This window comes from Bufo bufo, chromosome 4 (assembly GCF_905171765.1).
Source record: "Bufo bufo chromosome 4, aBufBuf1.1, whole genome shotgun sequence".
Lineage (NCBI taxonomy): Eukaryota > Metazoa > Chordata > Amphibia > Anura > Bufonidae > Bufo > Bufo bufo.
Window position 1 is genome coordinate 495,421,093 of NC_053392.1, and position 20,625 is coordinate 495,441,717.

The 20,625-nt window shown below is 44.0% G+C and overlaps 2 protein-coding genes across 3 annotated transcripts in view; one reads left to right on the top strand and one right to left on the bottom strand.

The window, feature by feature from the left end:
• The first annotated feature begins 539 nt into the window (after window positions 1-539).
• GEMIN6 (gem nuclear organelle associated protein 6) lies at window positions 540-7,903 on the top strand. Its single transcript, XM_040429596.1, has 4 exons — window positions 540-682; window positions 4,870-4,914; window positions 6,056-6,191; window positions 7,511-7,903. The coding sequence occupies exons 2-4, from the start codon at window positions 4,890-4,892 to the stop codon at window positions 7,884-7,886; spliced, it is 537 nt and encodes a 178-aa protein (XP_040285530.1). The 5' UTR covers window positions 540-682; window positions 4,870-4,889; the 3' UTR covers window positions 7,887-7,903.
• A 3,666-nt stretch (window positions 7,904-11,569) lies between these two features.
• DHX57 (DExH-box helicase 57) overlaps window positions 11,570-20,625 on the bottom strand; it is a 95,285-nt gene continuing 86,229 nt past the window's right edge. For both annotated transcript variants that reach the window (XM_040429580.1, XM_040429579.1), the window contains exons 19-24: window positions 19,726-19,809; window positions 17,467-17,604; window positions 16,109-16,183; window positions 14,998-15,132; window positions 14,718-14,918; window positions 11,570-11,858 (exon numbers count right to left, since the gene is read on the bottom strand). In XM_040429580.1, coding sequence (XP_040285514.1) covers window positions 11,715-11,858; window positions 14,718-14,918; window positions 14,998-15,132; window positions 16,109-16,183; window positions 17,467-17,604; window positions 19,726-19,809 — 777 coding nt within the window. In that variant the 3' untranslated portion in view covers window positions 11,570-11,714. The remainder of the gene's footprint in view (window positions 11,859-14,717; window positions 14,919-14,997; window positions 15,133-16,108; window positions 16,184-17,466; window positions 17,605-19,725; window positions 19,810-20,625) is intronic.

Genomic DNA, 20,625 nt, shown 5'->3' on the forward strand with positions numbered 1-20,625 from the left:
AATGGCTAACCTCCAGCTGTGGTGAAACTACAACTCCCAGCATACTCCATTCATTTCTATGGAGTTCTGAGAACAGCCAAGGAAGTGTACATCTTGGGAGTCGTAGTTTTACCACAGCTGGAGTGTCGGAGGTTAGCCATCACAGCTATAGGGATATTCCAGATATGTAAAAGTATCCACAGGATATGGGATAACTATTAGATTAGTGAGGGTCCTACTACTGTCAAAGGAACCGGTACCCCATACCCCCTGAAATGAACGTGGCAGCAGGTGCACCCTAACCTGCAGCACCCTTCATTTCAGCCAGGGTTCCTTGAGGAGTAGGGGCTATCTGTAAGACCCCTGCTAATCCGATAGTTATCCCCATCCTTTACATAGGGGTTACGTTTTCTGTACTCGGATATATAAAGTACATGCAGCGGGGCTCGTACAGGCTCTGCGCAGAGAACTGCTGTGTAATGACGACATTTCTGCTTTTCCCGCCATTACTCAGGAAAACCCCTGTACGTTTACCGCGCGGAGCAGTCTGGGTAAGTGAGGCGGGATGTGACGTCACGGGGGGGGGCGGGGGCGTGTGATCTCGTGCGTGTGGCTCCAGAGAGCGGGGTGACACTGGCTAGAATGGCTCGTGCATGGCTCTAATAGTATTACTGCGGAGAGGCAGGAGCCGCTAGGAACCTCTGTGAGTAGTACGTGATGGCCGCAGCGGTAACGCAGGATATAGGGGCATCCTCAGGGCTTATATAGGAGCCGTGTCATCTTCCAAGTGCCCTTACCATCTAGTGTTCGCTGCTGCCAGCCATTCCAGCCATGTCAGCCATGGTCTCGGACGTATCTGCCTAGAGGCCGGGGCCATGTGCAGTGAATGGAGTGTAAGCTGTCCCGTCTTCGCTATTAGGGAGAAAACTGGCTTGTTGCCCATAGCAACCCATCCATTCTGTTGCTTTGGAAAATGAAAGGCTCAATCTGATTGTTTTCCCTTTGCACCAGTTTTGATAAATCTCCCCCCGATGATTGCGGGATAACGAACGCAGCATAATTGTCGTTATTGGATTACAAACCTGCGGTGGATCTGCATGATGATCCACGACAGAAATCCACATTACGACCACAGGTTTGTTCTGTGATTAAATCGATACTGGATTTGACTTGAGGTACTCTCACACTAGCGTTATTCTTTTCCGGCATTGAGTTCCGTCCTAGGGGCTCAATACCGGAAAAGAACTGATCAGTTTTATCCTAATGCGTTCTGAATGGAGAGCAATCCGTTCAGGATGTCTTCAGTTCAGTCTTTTTGACTGATCAGGACGGAGATCATACCGCAGCATGCTACGGTTTTATCTCCGGCCAAAAAACGGAACACTTGCCTGAATGCATAGGAATGTATTAGTGCCGGTGTTCCGTTAAATTATGGTACCTGTTAAAATCTGGTACCCTCATCACTTCCGCTATGACGTACCACTTGAAAAGGAGGTGTGATCGTTTAAGTCGGCACCAGATTGGCTGAAAAGAAGGCTTGTTGGCGCCTGCGGACAAGCAACCTGGGTACCATAATTTTACATTCAGCGCCTGTGAACGCGTAGAGGGAGGGAGTGACGAGGGGAGGAACAACCAACCTGGGTACCGTAGTTTTACTTTCAGCGCCTGTGAACACGCGTGGAGGGTGGGTACAGTCGATTTACGGGCCACTGCACTGGATGTAAGCTTTTAAAATGCAATCTAGTTCACGCATGCACGGTGGCCCCTTAAATCGATGGTACCCTCCCTCCGCGTGTGTTCACAGACGCTGAATGTAAAATTACGGTCCCTGCGTGCTTCACTCCCTCCCTCTGCGCTTTCACAGGCACTGAATGTAAAATGATGGTACCCAGGTTGCTTGTCCGCAGGCGCCAACACGCCTTCTTTTCAGCCAATCTGGTGCCAACTTCAACGATCACACCTCCTTTTCAAGCGGTACGTCATAGCGGAAGTGACGAGGGTACCAGATTTTAACAGGTACCATAATTTAACGGAACACCGGATCCGGCATTCAGAATGCCGGATCCGTCCTTCCATGCGCAAAGGTGAAAAAAAATAAACGCCGGATCCGTTTTTCCGGATGACACCGGAAAGACTGATCCAGCATTTCAATGCATTTGTAAGACGGATCAGGATCCTGATCAGTCTTACAAATGCCATCAGTTGGCATATGTTTTGACAGATCCAGCAGGCATTTCTGGTGACGGAACTGCCTGCCGGATCACTCTGCCGCAAGTGTGAAAGTATCCTTAAATCAATCCATACCCTAATAGTTTTTGTAGGTTCCACCCCATCCAAGATGGATGAAACCCTGTGGTTGGTGGCCACCATTTACAAGCCCCCAGAAAAGGCTATCGCTGTCTGATCGGCAGGCGCCCGACACCCGCACCCCTACTGATCAGCTGTTTTGCAGCAGCTTCGGCACCAGAATTATGCAGTTCTATCCTCTGTGTAGAGGACGGAGCCGGTTACTGTAACACCTATCCCATTTATTTCAGTTGGAGCAGCGCTCTATTAGGCCCCTTTCAGACAAGTGAGATTTCTGTCTGGGTGCGTTGCTTGAACCTAACACACAGCACCTGCACTGAATCCTGACCCATTCATTTTAATGGATCTGTGCACATGAGCGTCGTTCATCACTGATCATTTCTGCATCCACGAAAAATCGCAGCATGTTCTATATTGTGCGTTTTTCACGCAGCCCTGACTCCATAGAAGTGAAAGGGGCTTCAGTAAAAAAACGGAAGGCATCCGGATGCAATGCGTTTTTCACTGATGGTTGCTAGGAGATGTAGTTTGTCATTCTTCAGTTCTTTTTCACGCGCATGAAAAACGCATCAAAAACTGATTGCACCCGCACGGAAAAAACTGAAACACTGAACGCAATCGCAGACAGAAACTCACTGAACTTGCTTGCAAAACCATCAGTTTTTTCCTAAACAAGATCCTGACACAATCCCTATCGTTGGTGTGAAAGAGGCCTAAGGCTACATTCACATGAGTGTATTTTATTTCCGCGTCCGTTCCTTTTTTTTTACGGATAGGATGCAGACCCATTCATTTCATGCCATACGGACGTCATCCGTTTTTTTTGCAGACCACAAGACACATACGGTCATGTGAATCTAGCCTAAGGGTGCCTTGTTGCAGAATTTTCTGCGACTGAAAGTCCACGGTCTTGCTGCCCCCTTCACATGTACTGATCTTCCGTCACAGTAACAAATCAGTAGAGTGTGGAGGCGCCCTTAGGCCCCTTTCAGACGAGCGGGTGTCTCGCTGCGAACTCGCAGCTTAGCACCCATCCTGACCTCCCAGCACTCCCGTTGTCACATGGCATTATATTTACGGATGAGCGAATCGACTTTGGCTGCGTCATCCAAAGTCGATTTGCATAAAACTTCGTTGTAATACTGTAGTTTACGAAGTCTTGCGAGACTTTGTGTAATAACTTTGTGAATTAATTATTACTGTAAAAAACCTTTAACCGAACTCGAGTGGGACCATGGAACCGAACCAGAGTACGATATCAAGGTATTTTACAGTAATAATTAATTTATGAAGTTATTACACAAAGTCTCACAAGACTTCTCGAAGTAATAACTTCGGCTCATCGGAGCCAATTCATTCTTATACTATACGGCGCTCCCATTTTATGCGAATCGACTTCGGATGAAGTCTATTCGCTCATCCCTAATTATATTGATTTATGATGCTATGTAACCCTTACAGTTCTGGAATGTATTAGATGATACTGACATAATGCTGTCAGTGTTAACCAGTACATTCCAGACCTCTAAGGGTTACATAGCATCATAAATCAATATAATGCTATGCGACCCCGGCAGGACGGGAGCTGCGCTGTAAGTCCGCAGCGTGACACCCGCTCGTCTGAAAGGGGCCTTAAAGGGGTTTGAGATTTTGATGTTGATAGTCTATCCTTAGGATAACCGCCACCTTGCACCCCTGCCAATCAGTGCCTGATGAGAACGCGACATTACTGAGTAGCAGATTATACTATTTGGCTGCCCTATGAAATGAGTGGAAAGGAAACCTGATGCCAGAAGAATCCCACTGAGGCTGGGGTGGCATGTGGTGCCAAAATATAGACACACTTGGGATCATTTATCAAACTGGTGTAAAGTAGAACTGGCTTAGTTGCCCACAGCAACCAATCAGATTCCACATTTTCTTTTTGTACAGCTTATTTGGAAAATGAAAGGTGGAATCTGATTGGTTGCTATGGGCAACTAAGCCAGTTCTACTTTACACCAGTTTGATAATCCTCCCCCACTGGACCTATAACTGATTGCAGTGGTTCTTTCACATTTCAGACGATTCCAGTGTAAACATTGATTGGCGGGCTACCTGTGGGATCTCCACTGAATGGGATAATTGCCGTTCTAAGGCCTTGTTCTGTGTCTTAACGTATGCGGAAAATCCATCCATGTTGACTGTGTTTAGTCTGTGTCCATTTTTTGCCCTCTGTGTGTCATCCGTATTCCACAGACACTGATCGGCTGAAAATGAATTTCCAGAGCATCTCCTACCAATGGTCTGTGAAAAGGGGACCAAACATGGATGCCATCCGTGTTGTCAGTGTGACGACCAAAGTAGTGCATGTCTCTGTGATTTCTCCACTGACCCCCAGACACGGAAATGTGAATCTGGCCTCTGTAAAGCCTACTGGGATTGGCACTAAATATCAGACTCCGAGCCATTAGACACTTGTGCCTAGGACTGTGTAAGGCATAGACAATCTGTATCCCACAGATATTTAGTACCATAGATAGAAGGGTTTGTGTTACTGTTCAGATCTTCACTAATGACCACAAACGTAACTTTCTCTTCCAGATCTCATTTCATACACTGCAATGGACACTGATGTAGAAACACAAGGTAAAATGGGCATTTTTACCGTATCATTATTGTACCGTACAGGTATTAGTAACCAGTTGGATCTCCGATACTAAGGGCTCATGAACACGAATATGGTTTGGTTCCGCATCCGAGCTGCATTTTTTGCGGCTCCGATGCGGACCCAAGCACTTGAATTCAGTCCCGTCCGCATCCGTTGCTCCGTTCCGCGGGCCGCCCAAAAAATATAACTTGTCCTATTCTTGTCCATTTTGCGGACAAAAATAGGCATTTCTATTATGGGCAGCCCGTTCCGCAAATTGCGTCATCCTATCAGAAAATGAGATCCAAGATGATGTACATTAAAGTCCATCACAGTCATGTTACTATGTATTTAGTTTAACGGTGAATTTCCTGGTGACAGACGCTGGCCTGCAGAGCCAGCGATAACTACTATTATATATGTGGGCATATCACGTTTTCTTTCTTTTTTTCCACTGTGAACTTGCTTCCACAGTTACATTAGATATCTTCGATCTGACACAAAATGAAAGCTGCTTTTCCCAGCTGTTTATTTTATAAGTATATTTTCCTTGCAAATCACAGCCTGCAGTTTTGTTCTGCTTGCCGTAAGGCTTTGTTCACATCTGTTATAACCAAGCCTGACGGACTCAGGTGACTTATGAGTTTTGTCGTGGTCTGTCAAGGAAAGACTAGCGATGCATACAGTGCTGTTTTTACTATCGTATCTGCTGAAATCTACGACAGATGATTTGAATTTTCAGTGCTGATATGAAGACGGGGGCCCATTTGCAGGGCTTAATACACTGGATATGGGAGCGTTTACCGAACGTCAAGGCGATCTCTGTTAGACGGGTCCTAACACTAAATACATTTTTTGTGCCATAATGCCCTCCATTACAAGGGAGGCCATTCCTCTAGGTTTTTGCCATGGCAGCGTGCACCTGCGCACTGGGAGGTGCTGACTAAACCCCTTTTTTTGCTATCCTGAAGACAGGTCATCAATATTGTGCTCCTCGAAAACAACCTTAACTGAGTGACCAAGGCTAGTAAGATTCTAAAAGGCCCAAAATAGGGGCATAGATAGGAGCATATAAGTTTGGCTGCATATTCTGATGGTTTTTTTCTTGCATATGATTAGTAACCATGGTTCTGTTCACAGAGACAACCACAACCAGCTGGACTGACAAAACCCCACCCGAGTGGCAAGCCTACGTGAACAAAGAGGTCACCATTACAGCTGACGAGAAGAACGAATACCAAGGATGGGTCGTCACAATTGATCCAGTGTCTGCAAGGTAAATGTAATTACCATGTGAACAGGTACTAATGGCTGAGGATAAACAAGTACATAAAGCATAAAGGAGTTAAATATTCATGCAAGTGCCTCCACCCTGTTTCTGGAAATAGAAGGGCATGGGTCCTTATTCCTTCTCACTTGACACCTGTGGTGCAGAGCCTATCAGGGTTTCTAATGTAGATTTCCTGTTCTTTTGTACAGGAAGGACACATTACCAGAGCTAGCTGCAGGCTCTTACACACCCCTTTTTCGCTTTCACCTCTAAAAAGTGAAGTTATTTCGATGAAAAAAATCCTGATGTAGAGCGCGGTAATTCTTGTAGATAAATAGATGTCCCTGTAGACTTATTGCTCTGCCTACATAATACACATCATTCATATAAGTGCTGTTAATACGAGGTGTGCTCAGAAGAAAGCAGAAGATGAATGTGCTCATTCATATCCCACAGGAGTTAGGCTTCAGCTCTATGATCACACGGGCAAATGTGGTCGGGGAAAAACGGTCCGTGTGTCCACATTTTTTTGACCGACTGTGGCCGATTTATGTTGCTGTCAGTTCTATCCTGATTGCGGGTCTATTGTCCCATACATGCAGTATAGTACATTATAGGCTGGAACTCGCAGCATTATAGATCACTACGATGCAGTGAGTGCGGGTCAGTTGAGCCGCAGGTTGGTCTGGGAAATGTGTCCATCACACAGATCGTATTTTCTAGTCGCCCATGTAAATTAACAAAGGGTTTGGGGCGGTGCCATTTAAATTTTTGTCTTAGGCAGCATGAAGGCTATGTTCTTCCCTGGCCACAAAGCACTGAGGGAAGGGGGTGCAAGCTGAACTCTTGCACCAGGGCCCATGAGCCTTTAGCTACGCCCCAGGCTTCCAGCAGAGACATCATGTGGTCAGCTAACCATCAGAGTGTAGAGTAGGCAAAAAACAACTTCCAGTTGAAGATTACAGCTGTTTTATTAAGTATATCCCTTTTCAGAAAAGATGTACCGGGGGAAGCCATGTCTAACCAGGAAATATAGTGTTACATGGCGGCCATTCAGACCATTGGCCGTCCTGGTAACACATGGAAAACTTGAGTCTTCCAGAATGGGAAGTTGTTATCATGGAAAGAAGTTACAGACAGGGAACTTCTCGCCATGTCCAACGTCAGAGGGAGGTACATGGATGAATCATTACTGACCTGAAAAAAACAAACCGGAAAAGGGGTTTCCATATTGCATTTGAAAACAGCACATGGTAGCAATGTCCGTGACTTTCTATAGTAGACTTCATGAACCAGTGGTGTTTCATGGTGACTTTCTCTTTTAGTGTTGTCCTCGTTACCTTTGATGATGATCAGAAGACATCTGTCCGCATAGTCATGGGGCACGCAGTACAGAAAGTGGAAATACTAAAAGAATCAGATGAGGCCACCAAACAGAAACTTACAAGTCTCTTCAACCTTCAGGAAAGCAACAGCACCTACAACAAGGAGGATCTGGAGACCAAAAAGCTCAATCTGAAGACCTGGCTGCAGCAGAACAACATTCCAGTTACTGAACAGGGGGAGACTACGAGGACATTGTGTGTTGCGGGTGTATTAACCATTGATCCTCCGTATGGCCCAGAAAACTGCAACAGCACTAATGAAATCATATTGTCTCGAGTACAAGGACTTATACAGGGTTATATGACTAGCCAATAAAAGACTGTCCCTCCCAACCATTTGTATGTTATTTTTTAATAATACTGTAATTTCTAGTTCTTGATGGACCCAATTTACATAAGTAATGAAGGGAGGCTTAAAGGGGTTTTCTGGTAATTACATTTTATCTAATATCCACAGCCTGCCTCCTGAAACAGAGGATTCATACTTACCTGCTCCAGTCCCCTGCACTGTTTACATGCGGCTGTACATAGGTGAATAACTGGTTTTAATGGCGATGTGGCCACAAACAGCATGACAGCGAAGGCAGCCAGGAGGACTGGAGTGGCATGCAGCAGGTTAGTACGAATCCTGTGTTTCAGGAGGCAGGCTGCGGGTGTTAAAGTGAACCTGTCATCAACGTTATGCTGACCTCACTGAGGGCAGCATTAAATGGTGACAGAAATGCTGATTTCAGCGGTGTGTCACTCATGAGCTAGAAGTAAGTGGTTGCTGAGAACCAGCATCATAATCATTACAGCACAGGCCTTGAGAAGAGTCAGATCTCCTGCACTCTCACCCATCTCTAATGATTGGCAGTTTTCTCCTAGAGAGAAAACTAGGTAGAAGACTGTCAGTCATCAGCAGGTGGGCAGGGAGAGCAGGAATTCATGAATAACCATGACTCTTCTCAGGTGGCCGTGACTCTTTTCCAAGCCTGGGCTGCAATGATTGTGATGTTGGTTCTCGGCAACCACTTACTTTTTACTTATAAATGACAGACCACTGAAATCAACTCGCCTGTCTCTACTTTATACTGCCATTAGTATGGGCAACATAAAGTTGATGACAGGTTCCCTTTAAATAAAATGTAATTATTACCAGAAAATCCCTTTTTAAAGAGATTCTCTGGGAAAGATTTAAAATGGCCGCCAGCAATCTGTCCTAGAATGTGAGCAGGACTGGTTGCCTCCACTTGCAGAGCTGCCTAGGGGGGTGACAGACTGGGGCCCCCACTAAACAGCTCTAGCATAGATGGTAATGATGCAATATTACCTACAATATGCCATCATGGCTGAGCAGCCTGACAGGAAAAGTCACCAGTATGTAGTATATGCACGTGTCAGTGCTCACATTCTAGGGCAGGTTTCTGGCAGCCATTTTAAATATTTCCCGGAGACTGTATTCTACCATAAGAACATTATACCGACGTATATGGTGGTAGGGTGATGGTCTGGGGCCGATTTGCTTCTGTTGTAATTGATGGAACAATGAATTCAGTTTTTTTTTTTTAAAAAGCCCTGAAGGAGAATATCCACTTGTCAATTCAATTAACATTTTGGAGGGGCCTGACCTGAATCCATTTGAGATGCTTTAGCAAGACTAACAGGAAACCCTCCAATATAGCCGAATTAAAACAACTCTGCAAACTGCGGCCACAATTCCTCCACAGCGGTGTAAAAGACTTATCGCAAGTTATCACAACCCGTTATTAGGTTTAGGGGGGCAAATACTTTCATGCAGAGGATACAGGTTCTGAATAAATCTGTCTTCAATCATTTACACGCTGTGTTGTTACATGTTCACTTGTGCTGTCTCCATCTTAAAATTCGTTGGCCGATCTGAAAAATAGAAGGGGCAAATGCTTTTTCGCAGCAGTGTAAAGTTTTTCAGTATTCAAAATATTAAAATGCCTCAAGTAAAAGGAGTCCAAAAACTGAACGCTCTTAAAGAGAAATCATCTTTATTTATACAGTTAGTTACTTTTTACACTTTGCATAGAATTTGCAATGGTAACAATATACTGAAGTATTACAGGATCGTACGTCCCCTTCACCAGGGTCTGCAGTATACCGCTACTGCTGGGCATGACGCTTTTAACATGATTTGCACTTTGTAGCGGTTTTCTTGGGCGTTAAATAAACGTACATTTCTAAATGGTAGGGAAGCTAACTGAGAATAAAATAGATTGGCAGTCTTTTCATATATGTTTTGAAGTGAAAAAAAAAAGTGCTGCCATTTTACTTGATTTATGTTGATCACTCACTTAGGCCTCTTTCACACTGGCGTGTGCGGCCCGTGGTAGTGCTGCGGGCCACAATGCACGAGCACAGTCCGTGGGGCAGCGGATCGCGGACCCATTCACTTGAATGGGTCTGCGATCTGGCAGTTGCGCAAAAAGATAGGACATGTTCTATCTTTTTGCGGAACGGAAGTACGGGACGAAACCCCACGGAAGCACTCCGTAGTGCTTCCGTACCGCATCTCCGGAGTAGCGGACCCATTCAAGTGAATGGGTCCGCATCCGTGATGCGGAATGCCCACAGAACGGCGCCCGTGTATTACGGGCCGCACACGCCAGTGTGAAAGGGGCTTTTGGAGGTCAAAATTGATGGCCTATCCTCAGAATAGGTAATCAATATCTGATTGGTGGGGGTCCAACTTTTGTTACCCCAGACCATCAGCTGTTTTTTCCTCACAGCACCGTACATTGTATAGGGGCTGTGCTCGTTATGGCAGCCCAGGCCCATTCACTTCAATGAGACCGAGCTGCAAATAGGCCATGTGATCAATGAACATGACATCACAGGCCTAGGAAGAGGCAGCCACCACCATGGCCTCTTCAGAGGTGGCAGGAGTCGGACCCCCACAGATCAGATGTTGGCCAATCCTGAGAATAGGCAATTGGTAACAAACTTATACAAAGTGTTTCTATGTACGCACAAGAGGAAAATCTTCTCATTACTCATGATTGTGATGTCACGTGTCATAGCAATCACACAGCTGTCCTGGGAGGTCACATCATTCCAGTGACACCCAGGAACTAAAGTAACTGCATCTGCAAGATTTGACACAGTTTTCCCACGTGGTAGTGATGCTGCAAGTGAATCCAGCTTTACAGTACAGTAATTTACATGTCACATGGTGAGCAGAATGAAAACCATTGCATTGGACAATGGAGCACATGATTAAAGGGGTTATAAAGAAGTTATCCCCAATCTACAGGATAGGGAATACGTATTAGATCTGTGGGGGTTCGGACTGCTGGGACCACCACTAATCATAAGGGCTACATAATACAACATAAATAGAGCACTGCCGCAGGAATGGGGGGGGGGGGTCCCGGAGGTCAGATCTCCTCTAACAGAAGGCCCCTTTCACACAAGCGAGGTTTCCACGTGGGTGCAATGCGTGACGTGAACGCAAAGTACCCGCACTGAATCATGACCCAAAACGGACTTAACTTGCTTACAAAATCGTGCGAGTTTCACTGAACGCACCCTGACACAATCGGTATCGTTCGTGTGAAAAGAGGCCTAAGGCCTCTCGCAGACGAGCGTGTCTGGATTAGGTCCGGATGCGTTCAGTGGAAAAATGTGCGATTTCACAGGCAAAGTCATTCAGTTTTGCCTGCGATCGCGTTCAGTTTTTATCGCGCGGCTGCAATGCATTTTGATGCTTTTTGCACGTGCGTGATAAAAACTGAATGTATACAAAACATCTCTTAGCAACCATCCATGAAAAACACATCACATCCGCACTTGCTTCCGGATGCAATGCGATTTTCACGCAGCTCCATTCACTTCTATGGGGCCAGCGTTGCATAAAAAAATAAATAAAAAAAAATAAAAAAATAAAAATCGCTGAATATAGAACATGCTGCGATTTTCACGGAACGCATAAGTGATGCGTGAAAACCAACGCACATGTACACAGCCCCATTGAAATGAATGGGTCCGGATTCCGTGCGGGCGCATTGCACCTGTGCAGAATACTCGCTCGTGTGAAAGGGGCCTAACAGTTATCTCTGATCCTGTGGATAGGGGGTAACGTCTCAAAGGTGACAAAAATGACTTCAATTTGGGAATCCTCATATTTTATGTTGCGTCACTGTGTTGTCACCAGTTTTACAATCATTGCAATAATACGAGAGCCCCGGGGGCAGGTGCACAGGTCCATTGTTGGATTCTTGATTTTATCCTGCAGCAGCTGATCAAGTTCACTGCGCAGCTCTTTCACCAATTCGGCTACCTGGGAAAACACAATGTATGTGCAATGTTTAGTTGTGCCTTCAGGTAGATATTGTCAACCTACAACACTACAGGAAAAGCTACTATGAACATGAACAAAATTATTGCAGACTTCTGCCTTACGATACATCTCCGCCTAGTATCATCATGTCAATTTAGGCACAAAATTCAGTGTCAATTCCTGAAAATACCTTTAAAAGCAGGCATGCCCAACCTGCGGCCCTCCAGCTGTTGCAAAACTACAACTCCCATCATTCCCGGACAGCCTACAGCTATCAGCCTACAGAAGGGAATGATGGGAGTTGTAGTTTTACAACAGCTGGAGGGCCGCAGGTTGAGCATCCCTGCTTTAAAGAAACAGAAGCTCTGTTTTCCTTCTGCAGTGCTCCAGATCCCCAGCATAGACATAAATGTAAAGGAAAACAGACAATGTCTGCAGCCACCACTAGAGGGACCTGAAGAGCTTCCTGTTTATTATTGACTTGAATGCAGTAAGCTCCCTCTACTGGTGACTGCAGGATGCAGCAGGCGATGTTTTAAATCTATGCTCAGGGACTAGTACTGCTGGATGAATGTTTAAAGCTCTGACCACTGTAAAGATTATATTAAGAAAATAAGCTGCACACTCTTATGAACCTACTTACATAAATTATTGATGGCTGGTCATTCACTGACTTATATGGACAATATTTTTTTTACCCAGATATGTATTAAAAAAAAATAATCTATTGATTTGTTCATTTTACAGGTATAGAAGCTTCATTGTCACCAGGAAATTCACTGTTAAACAGGGCACAATGCTTTGTAGGGCCAGCTCAGCTGACTGCAATTATAAAGGACTCTTAATCCATATGCAAATGAGCAGTTAAGTGCACGAAGGCAAGCCCAAGCCACTGTGTATACCCTTGTAAACCCCCCCCCAGGGCCAGGCAAGGTGACTATGCAGGAACCTGGACCTATCAATCAAGGAGATGGAGGGGATGGCAGAGGAAGCATGAGGAGCAATGGTGCACAAAGTGGCTTGGGCCCGCCCTCAGTGCACTTAACTGCTCATTCAAATGCAGATTAAATGTACTGTTTCTCCAAAATAAAGGAATGGGCCGCCAAGTGAAAGGTATCATTGCATTCATCTGAGCTAGCCCAAAATGGCCTTGTGCCTGGTGTCAGGGAATTTCTCCGTAAAATACTCCTTTAGGTCAGTGTTCCTCAACTCCAGTCCTCAGGGCCCACCTACCAGTCATGATTTGAGTATATCCATTAGAATGAATGCCTGAGGTAAGTCCTGATGCACTAATTATAATCACCTGCTCAATACTAAGGAAATCCTGGAAACATGACCAGCAAGTGGGCCCTGAGGACTGGAGTTGAGGAACCCTACTTTAGGTCACTAAATTCTGTCTGCACTTAGTCAGCTAAGGCCATGTTCATACAGTCAACCTTAAAGCTTATTCAGATGACCATGTGAATGGGTCCACAAAAGATGCAGACAGCGCACTGTGTGCTGTCCGCATCCATAGTTCCGTTCTGTGGCCCCAGCAAAAAAGATAGAGCATATCCTATTCTTGTCCGCAATTGTGGACAAGAATAGGTATTTTCTTTCATAGTAGCGGCCATGTGTGGTCCTCAGAACGCACACGGGCTGGTATCCATGTTTTGCGGACCGCAAAACACTACGGCCGTCTGACATGGGTCTTTGCAGAATATGTATCAACATAGCTTTTTTAAACTGTTTTGGACAGCATAGTAGAAGCAGCAGCCAGTAAAAAACATATACCGCGCATTGTTTGCTTTCCTATAACAATGGAAGATGTACGGCGTACAGTTGCATACATCTGCTCTATGTGCAAGACCTACACCACAAAATCTCAAGCACATGCCGATTTCCTGAAGGACAAACGGACTGAGCATTTTGAAATCAAATATGCTCCATCCATCTTTCACTGGACAGCAGAGATCAGGGGTCTATCTGGCCTCCTTTATCCATTAGATCAGATGCTGATTTAATGGACTTTAATCTGTAAGGCCAGAGTTAAAGGGAAAAGGGAGACAGCATCCCAAAGTAAGGCAACTTTCCCACTGGCGTTTCTGGGTCCGCTTCTGAGATCCGTTTCAGGGCTCTCACAAGCGGCCCAAAACAGATCAGTTAAGCCCCAATGCATTCTGAATGGATAAGGATCCGTTCAGAATGCATCAATTTGGCTGCGTTTTTTAGACAGTCACTAAAACACAACTTGCAGCGTTTTGGTGACCGTCTGACGATGCGGAGCCTAACGGATCCGTCCTGACTTTTTTTTTTGAATCAAATCGTTTTTATTAACAATAAATACATATTATAACATAATACAGTATGTTGACTTTTTCTTTCTTTAAATTATCCACGATGCAGATTCAGTGAACAACAATACTCATAAGTATATCACCACTCAGTATTATCATGAATCCATACACTACATATACCTTTGCTAAAACATATTATGGGCAAAAAAAAGGATCCGTCCTGACTTACAATGTAAGTCAATGGGGACGGATCCGTTTTTCACTGACACAATATGGTGCAATTGAAAACGGATCCGTCCCCCATTGACTTTCAAGTAAGTCAAAACGGATCCGTTTTGACTTGGACTTTTTTTTTTTTTTTTATGAATAATGCAAACAGATCCGTTATGAACGGATACAAGCATTTGCATTATTGGTGCGGATCCGTCTGTGCAGATACAAGACGGATCCGCACCAAACGCGAGTGTGAAAGTAGCCTTACATGTATATTCGTAATAGTGTAATTTATTAGATTTACCTTTTTTTTTTTTTTTTTTTGGACTTCGTCAGGTTTAGTATTCATAGTAATATGTGGTGATTTTACCTGATGTGAAGCAGCTGCAAAACGGATCCACCCATCATCCAGCGAGATGAGAAATTCTCCTTTGTGAAGCTCAACATTAACTTGTCCACCCCCAAATAGGACCAAAGGGTACACTGACACCATGCTGCAGTCTCGCACAAACACACGGCTGGTCTTAATCTTTTCATGATACACCAAGTACGGGCTGTCAAAGTGTCGCACCTAAAACACATGCCGAGGATAAAGATGACATGAACCTATAAAAGGGTTAACACAAGGAACAGTGGTGTCGGTGTCTAACCTGATGATTGACGGATGAGGGATGGATGTGAACGTAACCATCATTCTTGGTAACAAACTTCAGCTCCTCAGCTTTCGGTTGCATTTTCATGGCTCCCGCTCTTGTCACTTGATACTTGCCTTCTGGGGTTTTCACCTAAGGAAACATTTAATACTGGTAGGGATTTTAAAGTAAGATTAAACTAGACACTCCAGTCAGACATTATGTGGGTTGTCTGGATAGTGTTCTCTTTCCCCTTCATTAAGCTAAATGAGCTAGAAAAGTGACAACCATCGTAATTAGCCAAGAAATGGTGACATTCTGGTGACAGGTTTGCCTAAAGAGCATATGGATGCTTGGATACCCCTCTACTAGCCTGAGAGGAGAGCCACTGCATAGTGCAGCTCCTGTGTGGTCAATGGTTGTCCATAAATTTGACACGTCACCTATAGCTTCCAGTCTGACTGCTGCAGCCGCCAACAATCTGATTTTATCGTTGGGACCGCTTCCTTTAGAGAAATGGTTGATCAGGTGTGAAAATATATATATATATATATATATATATATATATATATATTTATTGAATGTTTTACAATTGTTGTTTTAAGCAATGGTGACTGGAATAGTCCTTCCTCTAGAAATACAAAATGTATGGAAAATGGCACAATACATTAAAAGTCACATTTATGCAAAAATTATCATCCTAGAACAGGGAGGTAAAATGGGGCTCTCCAGCTGTTGCAAAACTACAACTCCCACTGATAGCTGTAGGCGGTCTGGCCATGATGGACGTTTTAAAACAACAGGAGGGTCACAAGTGTGACATCCCTGTTCTAGTGTAGTAACTGGTGCATAAACTTGACTTTTGATGTATTGTACCATCTTCCATCACTGGACTCAGCTGTGCACGGGACGTCTCTGCTGCATCTAGTGATTAGCTGCAGTGGTGACTTGTGTGCACAGAACGTCACTGCTGCAGCCAGAAAAACAAATAGCGTTGAGGACCGCAGTGCAGGTGTACGCAGAGGAGAAAACAGGCGAGTATATATTCATTTGTTATTTTGGGTCATTTACGTGGTTGCCTGAGTTTTTATATAACTCGGACAACTTCTTTAAGCAGCCGTGAACTTACTTGGACCACATTGGGATACAGAGCTGCGCACAGCATTGCTGACATTAGCTTGATGTTCTCTGCATTGGTATTTGCCTGTATAAAATTAAAATAAAAACATAATTTTGTATCATTTTTTTTGTGAACGTGCTCCTAATGATCTAATAATAGTTTTTGTAATATACTTTATTAATGTTTTTAGTATTTTTAGTACACTTTTACCCCCCTAAAGCATGGCAGCTCCAGGGTTTAAAAAAAAAACAAAAAAAAAAAACAAACACTGGCCAACAACTGCAGAGAATTTGAGGTGAAATAAAAAGAAACCTAGAAGGGAACCCATTTTAGAAACCAAACCCCTCACAGAATTTACTAAGAGGTGCAGTGAGCATATTGACCCAAGAGCTGGTTTGCAAAAATTAAATCCCAGCAGATGGTGCAAAGTGAAATTTGTAATTTTCACACAGACATACCATTCCGGTGCCCAATATGTTGTGCCCAGTGTATGCCACTTCGAAAAGCAAGCCCTCTTATTATTATGCTATGCTTTCTGGTATTAGAAACACTGTATATGTGACCCTAATCTTTTGACTGAATGTATGAGAGCGCTCAGACGTAAAAGGGCACATTGCATAGTTTGAGGCCTAATGTGGTGATAACTGTAGAGGCTCTGGGGTGAAATAAATGGATCCCCCAAGAAGTGACCCCTTTTTGTAAACTCCAGCCCTCAAGGTATTAAGGGGCGCAGTGAGCATTTTGACGCCACAGGTATTTTGAGCAGTGGACAGTGCAAAATAAAAACTGCAATCTACAGATATAGACACACACCACACTTCTTGAATTGATAGGAAGGTTCTACTGGGCACAGAAATGCCATAAATGTGGACGTAAGGCTATTTTCACACTAGCATTAAAGTGCTCTCCGGTTCCGGCATTGCGGGACACTGCCTGAATGCCTGCCGGCCCCATTAACTATAATGGGGACCAGCGGAGATCTGACCGCAACCCAGCAAACATGCAGAGAATCGGCAGGACAAAAACCGCTGCACAAACAGCTCGATGGACATGTGCAAGTGCCTTTTTTTTTGCGGTACAAATTGCTATTATCATTGGTTCTATTTTGGGGTAGATTCAACTTTTTTTGGGGCTTTTTGTAAAGCACGCAGAATTCCGACATTGTTTTTTGGGTACACTGTGTGGGAACAAAAACATTGTTTTAATGTGCTCGTCAGTATGATTACAGAGATACCGTTTTTTTTTTTTTTTTTTTTTTACACAATAAAAGCTTGTTTTTGTATTATATCTATAGGCATCATGTTATCCAATGTCCTTTTCACTTTTATGTATTTTGTAGTTCTGCATTATATAAGAAAAGCACTTACCTCCTCCCCTGTAGATTCCACTACTCCATCTCCCTTCTGAGACCATCTCTTCTCAATATCTCTTGCCCTAATCCCTTCTCTCACAAAGCCAATGTCAGACAGCAGTTCTGTAAACTGTCGTTTCAGACTAGCTATTTCCTACAATATAGAAAAGTTGAAATATAAAATAAATAATGTAATATTGCTTCAGAATGTGGTAATGCTTAGATTTAGTAAAACATTCATCTTTTTTTAACAGAAAGATGAATGGGTGTTTCATAATTTACGAAGTGTGCCCCCGATCTTCCAGTCCGTGGCTCCGTAAAAAAATAGAACATGTCCTGTCAAGAATAGGCAGTTCTATGGGGGTGTTGGCTGGGTGTATTGCAGATCCGCAATACACTACGGACGTGTGAATGGACCCTAACAATTCTTCCCCCCCCAAAAAAAAATAGGTGGTCCTGCTGCTTGGACCCAGCAAGCATTCAATGCAGCTGCAGTGCAACCATAAGACAAATGAAGCAATGCATTCTGCCCATTGAAATCAGTGCGATCTTTGTGTAATACGTGGACAGCCTGAGTCCTCTTTGTAGGTATTTTCTGTTATAGCTAATTGATAAGAGGCATCATAGGCTATTAGAAAATGGATTGTCAGAATCAGATAACCACTTTAACCCTCAGGGCCCTGTTCACACTGGATAAATCAGATTCGATTTCTAACTTAACAGATCGCATTGACTTAATGGGTCCATCAGATCACCTTCCTTTTTTTAAAAGGAAAAACGTGAAACAGACTAGGCTATACTGCCCCTGAAAAAACTACAAAATCCAAACTCCTGTGTGAACATCACCTTCACCTTGTGAAAAGTACATCAGAGTAAATTTTAAAATGTGATCAGTTAACTCTCTACAGGATTGTTTATTAAGTGCTCCATTAAAAAAAAAAAAAATCCTTTATAGAGCCAACTTTAATGGCTCAGCCAAAACTCAAGACACTGGATATATTGGGGAACAAAACAAAAATAAAATGACTATGATAAATTAGGATGTCCACCATCAGGTCTATTCGTTTTGTAGTAACTCCATATATCAAGTATGTGTGCGCCATAGGTGGCAAGTAAGCAAAAATGTATTACACAGTCAGAAAGCAACACCGTTAGGCCTCTTTCACACTTGCGTTGTCCGGATCCGTCGTGTACTCCATTTGCCGGAGGTGCCCAACGGATCCGGAAAAACGCAAGTGAACTGAAAGCAAGTCTTGGTTGCCATAGTAGTAGTGGGGAGCGGGGGAGCAGTATACTTACAGTCCGTGCGGCTCCCAGGGCGCTCCAGAATGACGTCAGAGCGCCCCATGCGCATGGATGACGTGATCCATGCGATCACGTCATCCATGCGCGTGGGGCGCCCTGACGTCACTCTGAAGCGCCCTGGGAGCCGCACTGTCATGAGGAAGGATCAGTATTGTCCTTGATCCGAAACATGTTGACTGGAGTGTAACTGGCTTTTAATCTGCACTGAAAAATAAAGGTAACATTTTAATCGAGCTGGACTTCTTTTTCTCCTTTACTTCAGGTACACTGTGGTTCCCAGCATGGTCCGTGCTCGGTGTGGCGGGGTTTGAGCACGCCTGCCTTTTTCTTTTTGCCTGCAAGTATACTGCTCCCCTGCTCCCCACTACACTTTACCATGGCAAACAGGACTTTAGCGTCCCGGCAGCCATGGTAACCATTCAGAAAAAGCTAAACGTCGGATCCGGTAATGCGCCGAAACGACGTTTAGCTTAAGGCCGGATCCGGATTAATGCCTTTCAATGGGCATTAATTCCGGATCCGGCCTTGCGGCAAGTGTTCAGGATTTTTGGCCGGAGCAAAAAGCGCAGCATGCTGTGGTATTTTCTCCGGCCAAAAAACGTTCCGGTCCGGAACTGAAGACATCCTGATGCATCCTGAACGGATTTCTCTCCATTTAGAATGCATGGGGATAATCCTGATCAGGATTCTTCCGGCATAGAGCCCCGACGACGGAACTCTATGCCGGAACAAAACAACGCAAGTGTGAAAGAGCCCTTACATGTTTGCTATTGTTGTCACCCGATACCAGGAAATGGCCGGAAAATATCCTGACACTTGGAATTTGGTTACAATTTATAATGCTAAACAGAGGTGCAGCTACTAATTACTTTTCACATTGGTTATACACAGTCATTCATTCACCGAAGTTCTATTTCACATATTGTGATCAGAAACTAAGAAATAATAGACTTCTTAAAAGAATATTTACCTGGAGCACTCTAGAAGACAAAAAGTGGTCTCGGCAATACTGGTAACCAGCCCGCGGGTTTTCTCTGATGACTGTGGTCCATGCCTACACAAGCAGAGAAAAGCAGAGTTTTTGTTAAAAGGAGTCTGTCAGTAATTTTACTATGCTAAACTGCTGACATCATTGGGGAAGGCAGGACAAATATACTTTTTGTTGATCTTTTATTATCAGGAGTAGTGTGAATATGAACTTATATTCTGCCAGGTTCTGCTCTTGCAAGTGCACTTGAGATGAAGCTTCATTGTGAAGTACTCTCTGCATTGAGCAGCTTTGCAGCCCTGCTCCTTTGTGAGTGTCATTGGTAGCATCCAACCAGGGGACCACTGTCATTCAGAGGGGAGGGTCAGTGAAGCAGCTGAATGCAGACAGCACTTCACAGTAATGCAACACCTTCTAGCATTTGCAGCAGACTTTGGCAGAATAAATGTTCATATTCTCACTACTCTCGATAATAAAAGCTTCACAAAGTATTGTTTTAGCATGCTCAAATCTGCTGACAGATTCCTTTTAAAGTGGACCTGTTCTAGACCATGCACCATTGCACCATGTTATAGAGCAGGAAAAGCTGAGAAGATTGATATTTTTTTTTTGTGGGAAAACCTGTAATTTATACATTTATATATCTGCTTTTTCTACCTTCTGTGAACAGCTATCGGTACAGGAAGGAGGTGTTATCAGTGATTGATAGCATTGTGTGTATACAGAGATAGCTGTCAGTCACTGATAACACCTCCTCCCTGTACCAATAGCTGTTCACAGAGCTGCAGATGTAAATGTAAAAATTATAGGTTTTACTGAATCTTTTCCCACAAAACTATATAGCAATCTGCTTGGCTTCTCTTGCTCTATAACATGCTGCTT

Coding starts and splice junctions, on each gene's coding strand:
- GEMIN6 (XM_040429596.1), top strand. CDS start 4,890: ATGGACACTGATGTAGAAACACAAG. Junction 4,915..6,055: donor CACTGATGTAGAAACACAAG/GTAAAATGGGCA, acceptor TTCTGTTCACAG/AGACAACCACAACCAGCTGG. Junction 6,192..7,510: donor ATTGATCCAGTGTCTGCAAG/GTAAATGTAATT, acceptor TTTCTCTTTTAG/TGTTGTCCTCGTTACCTTTG.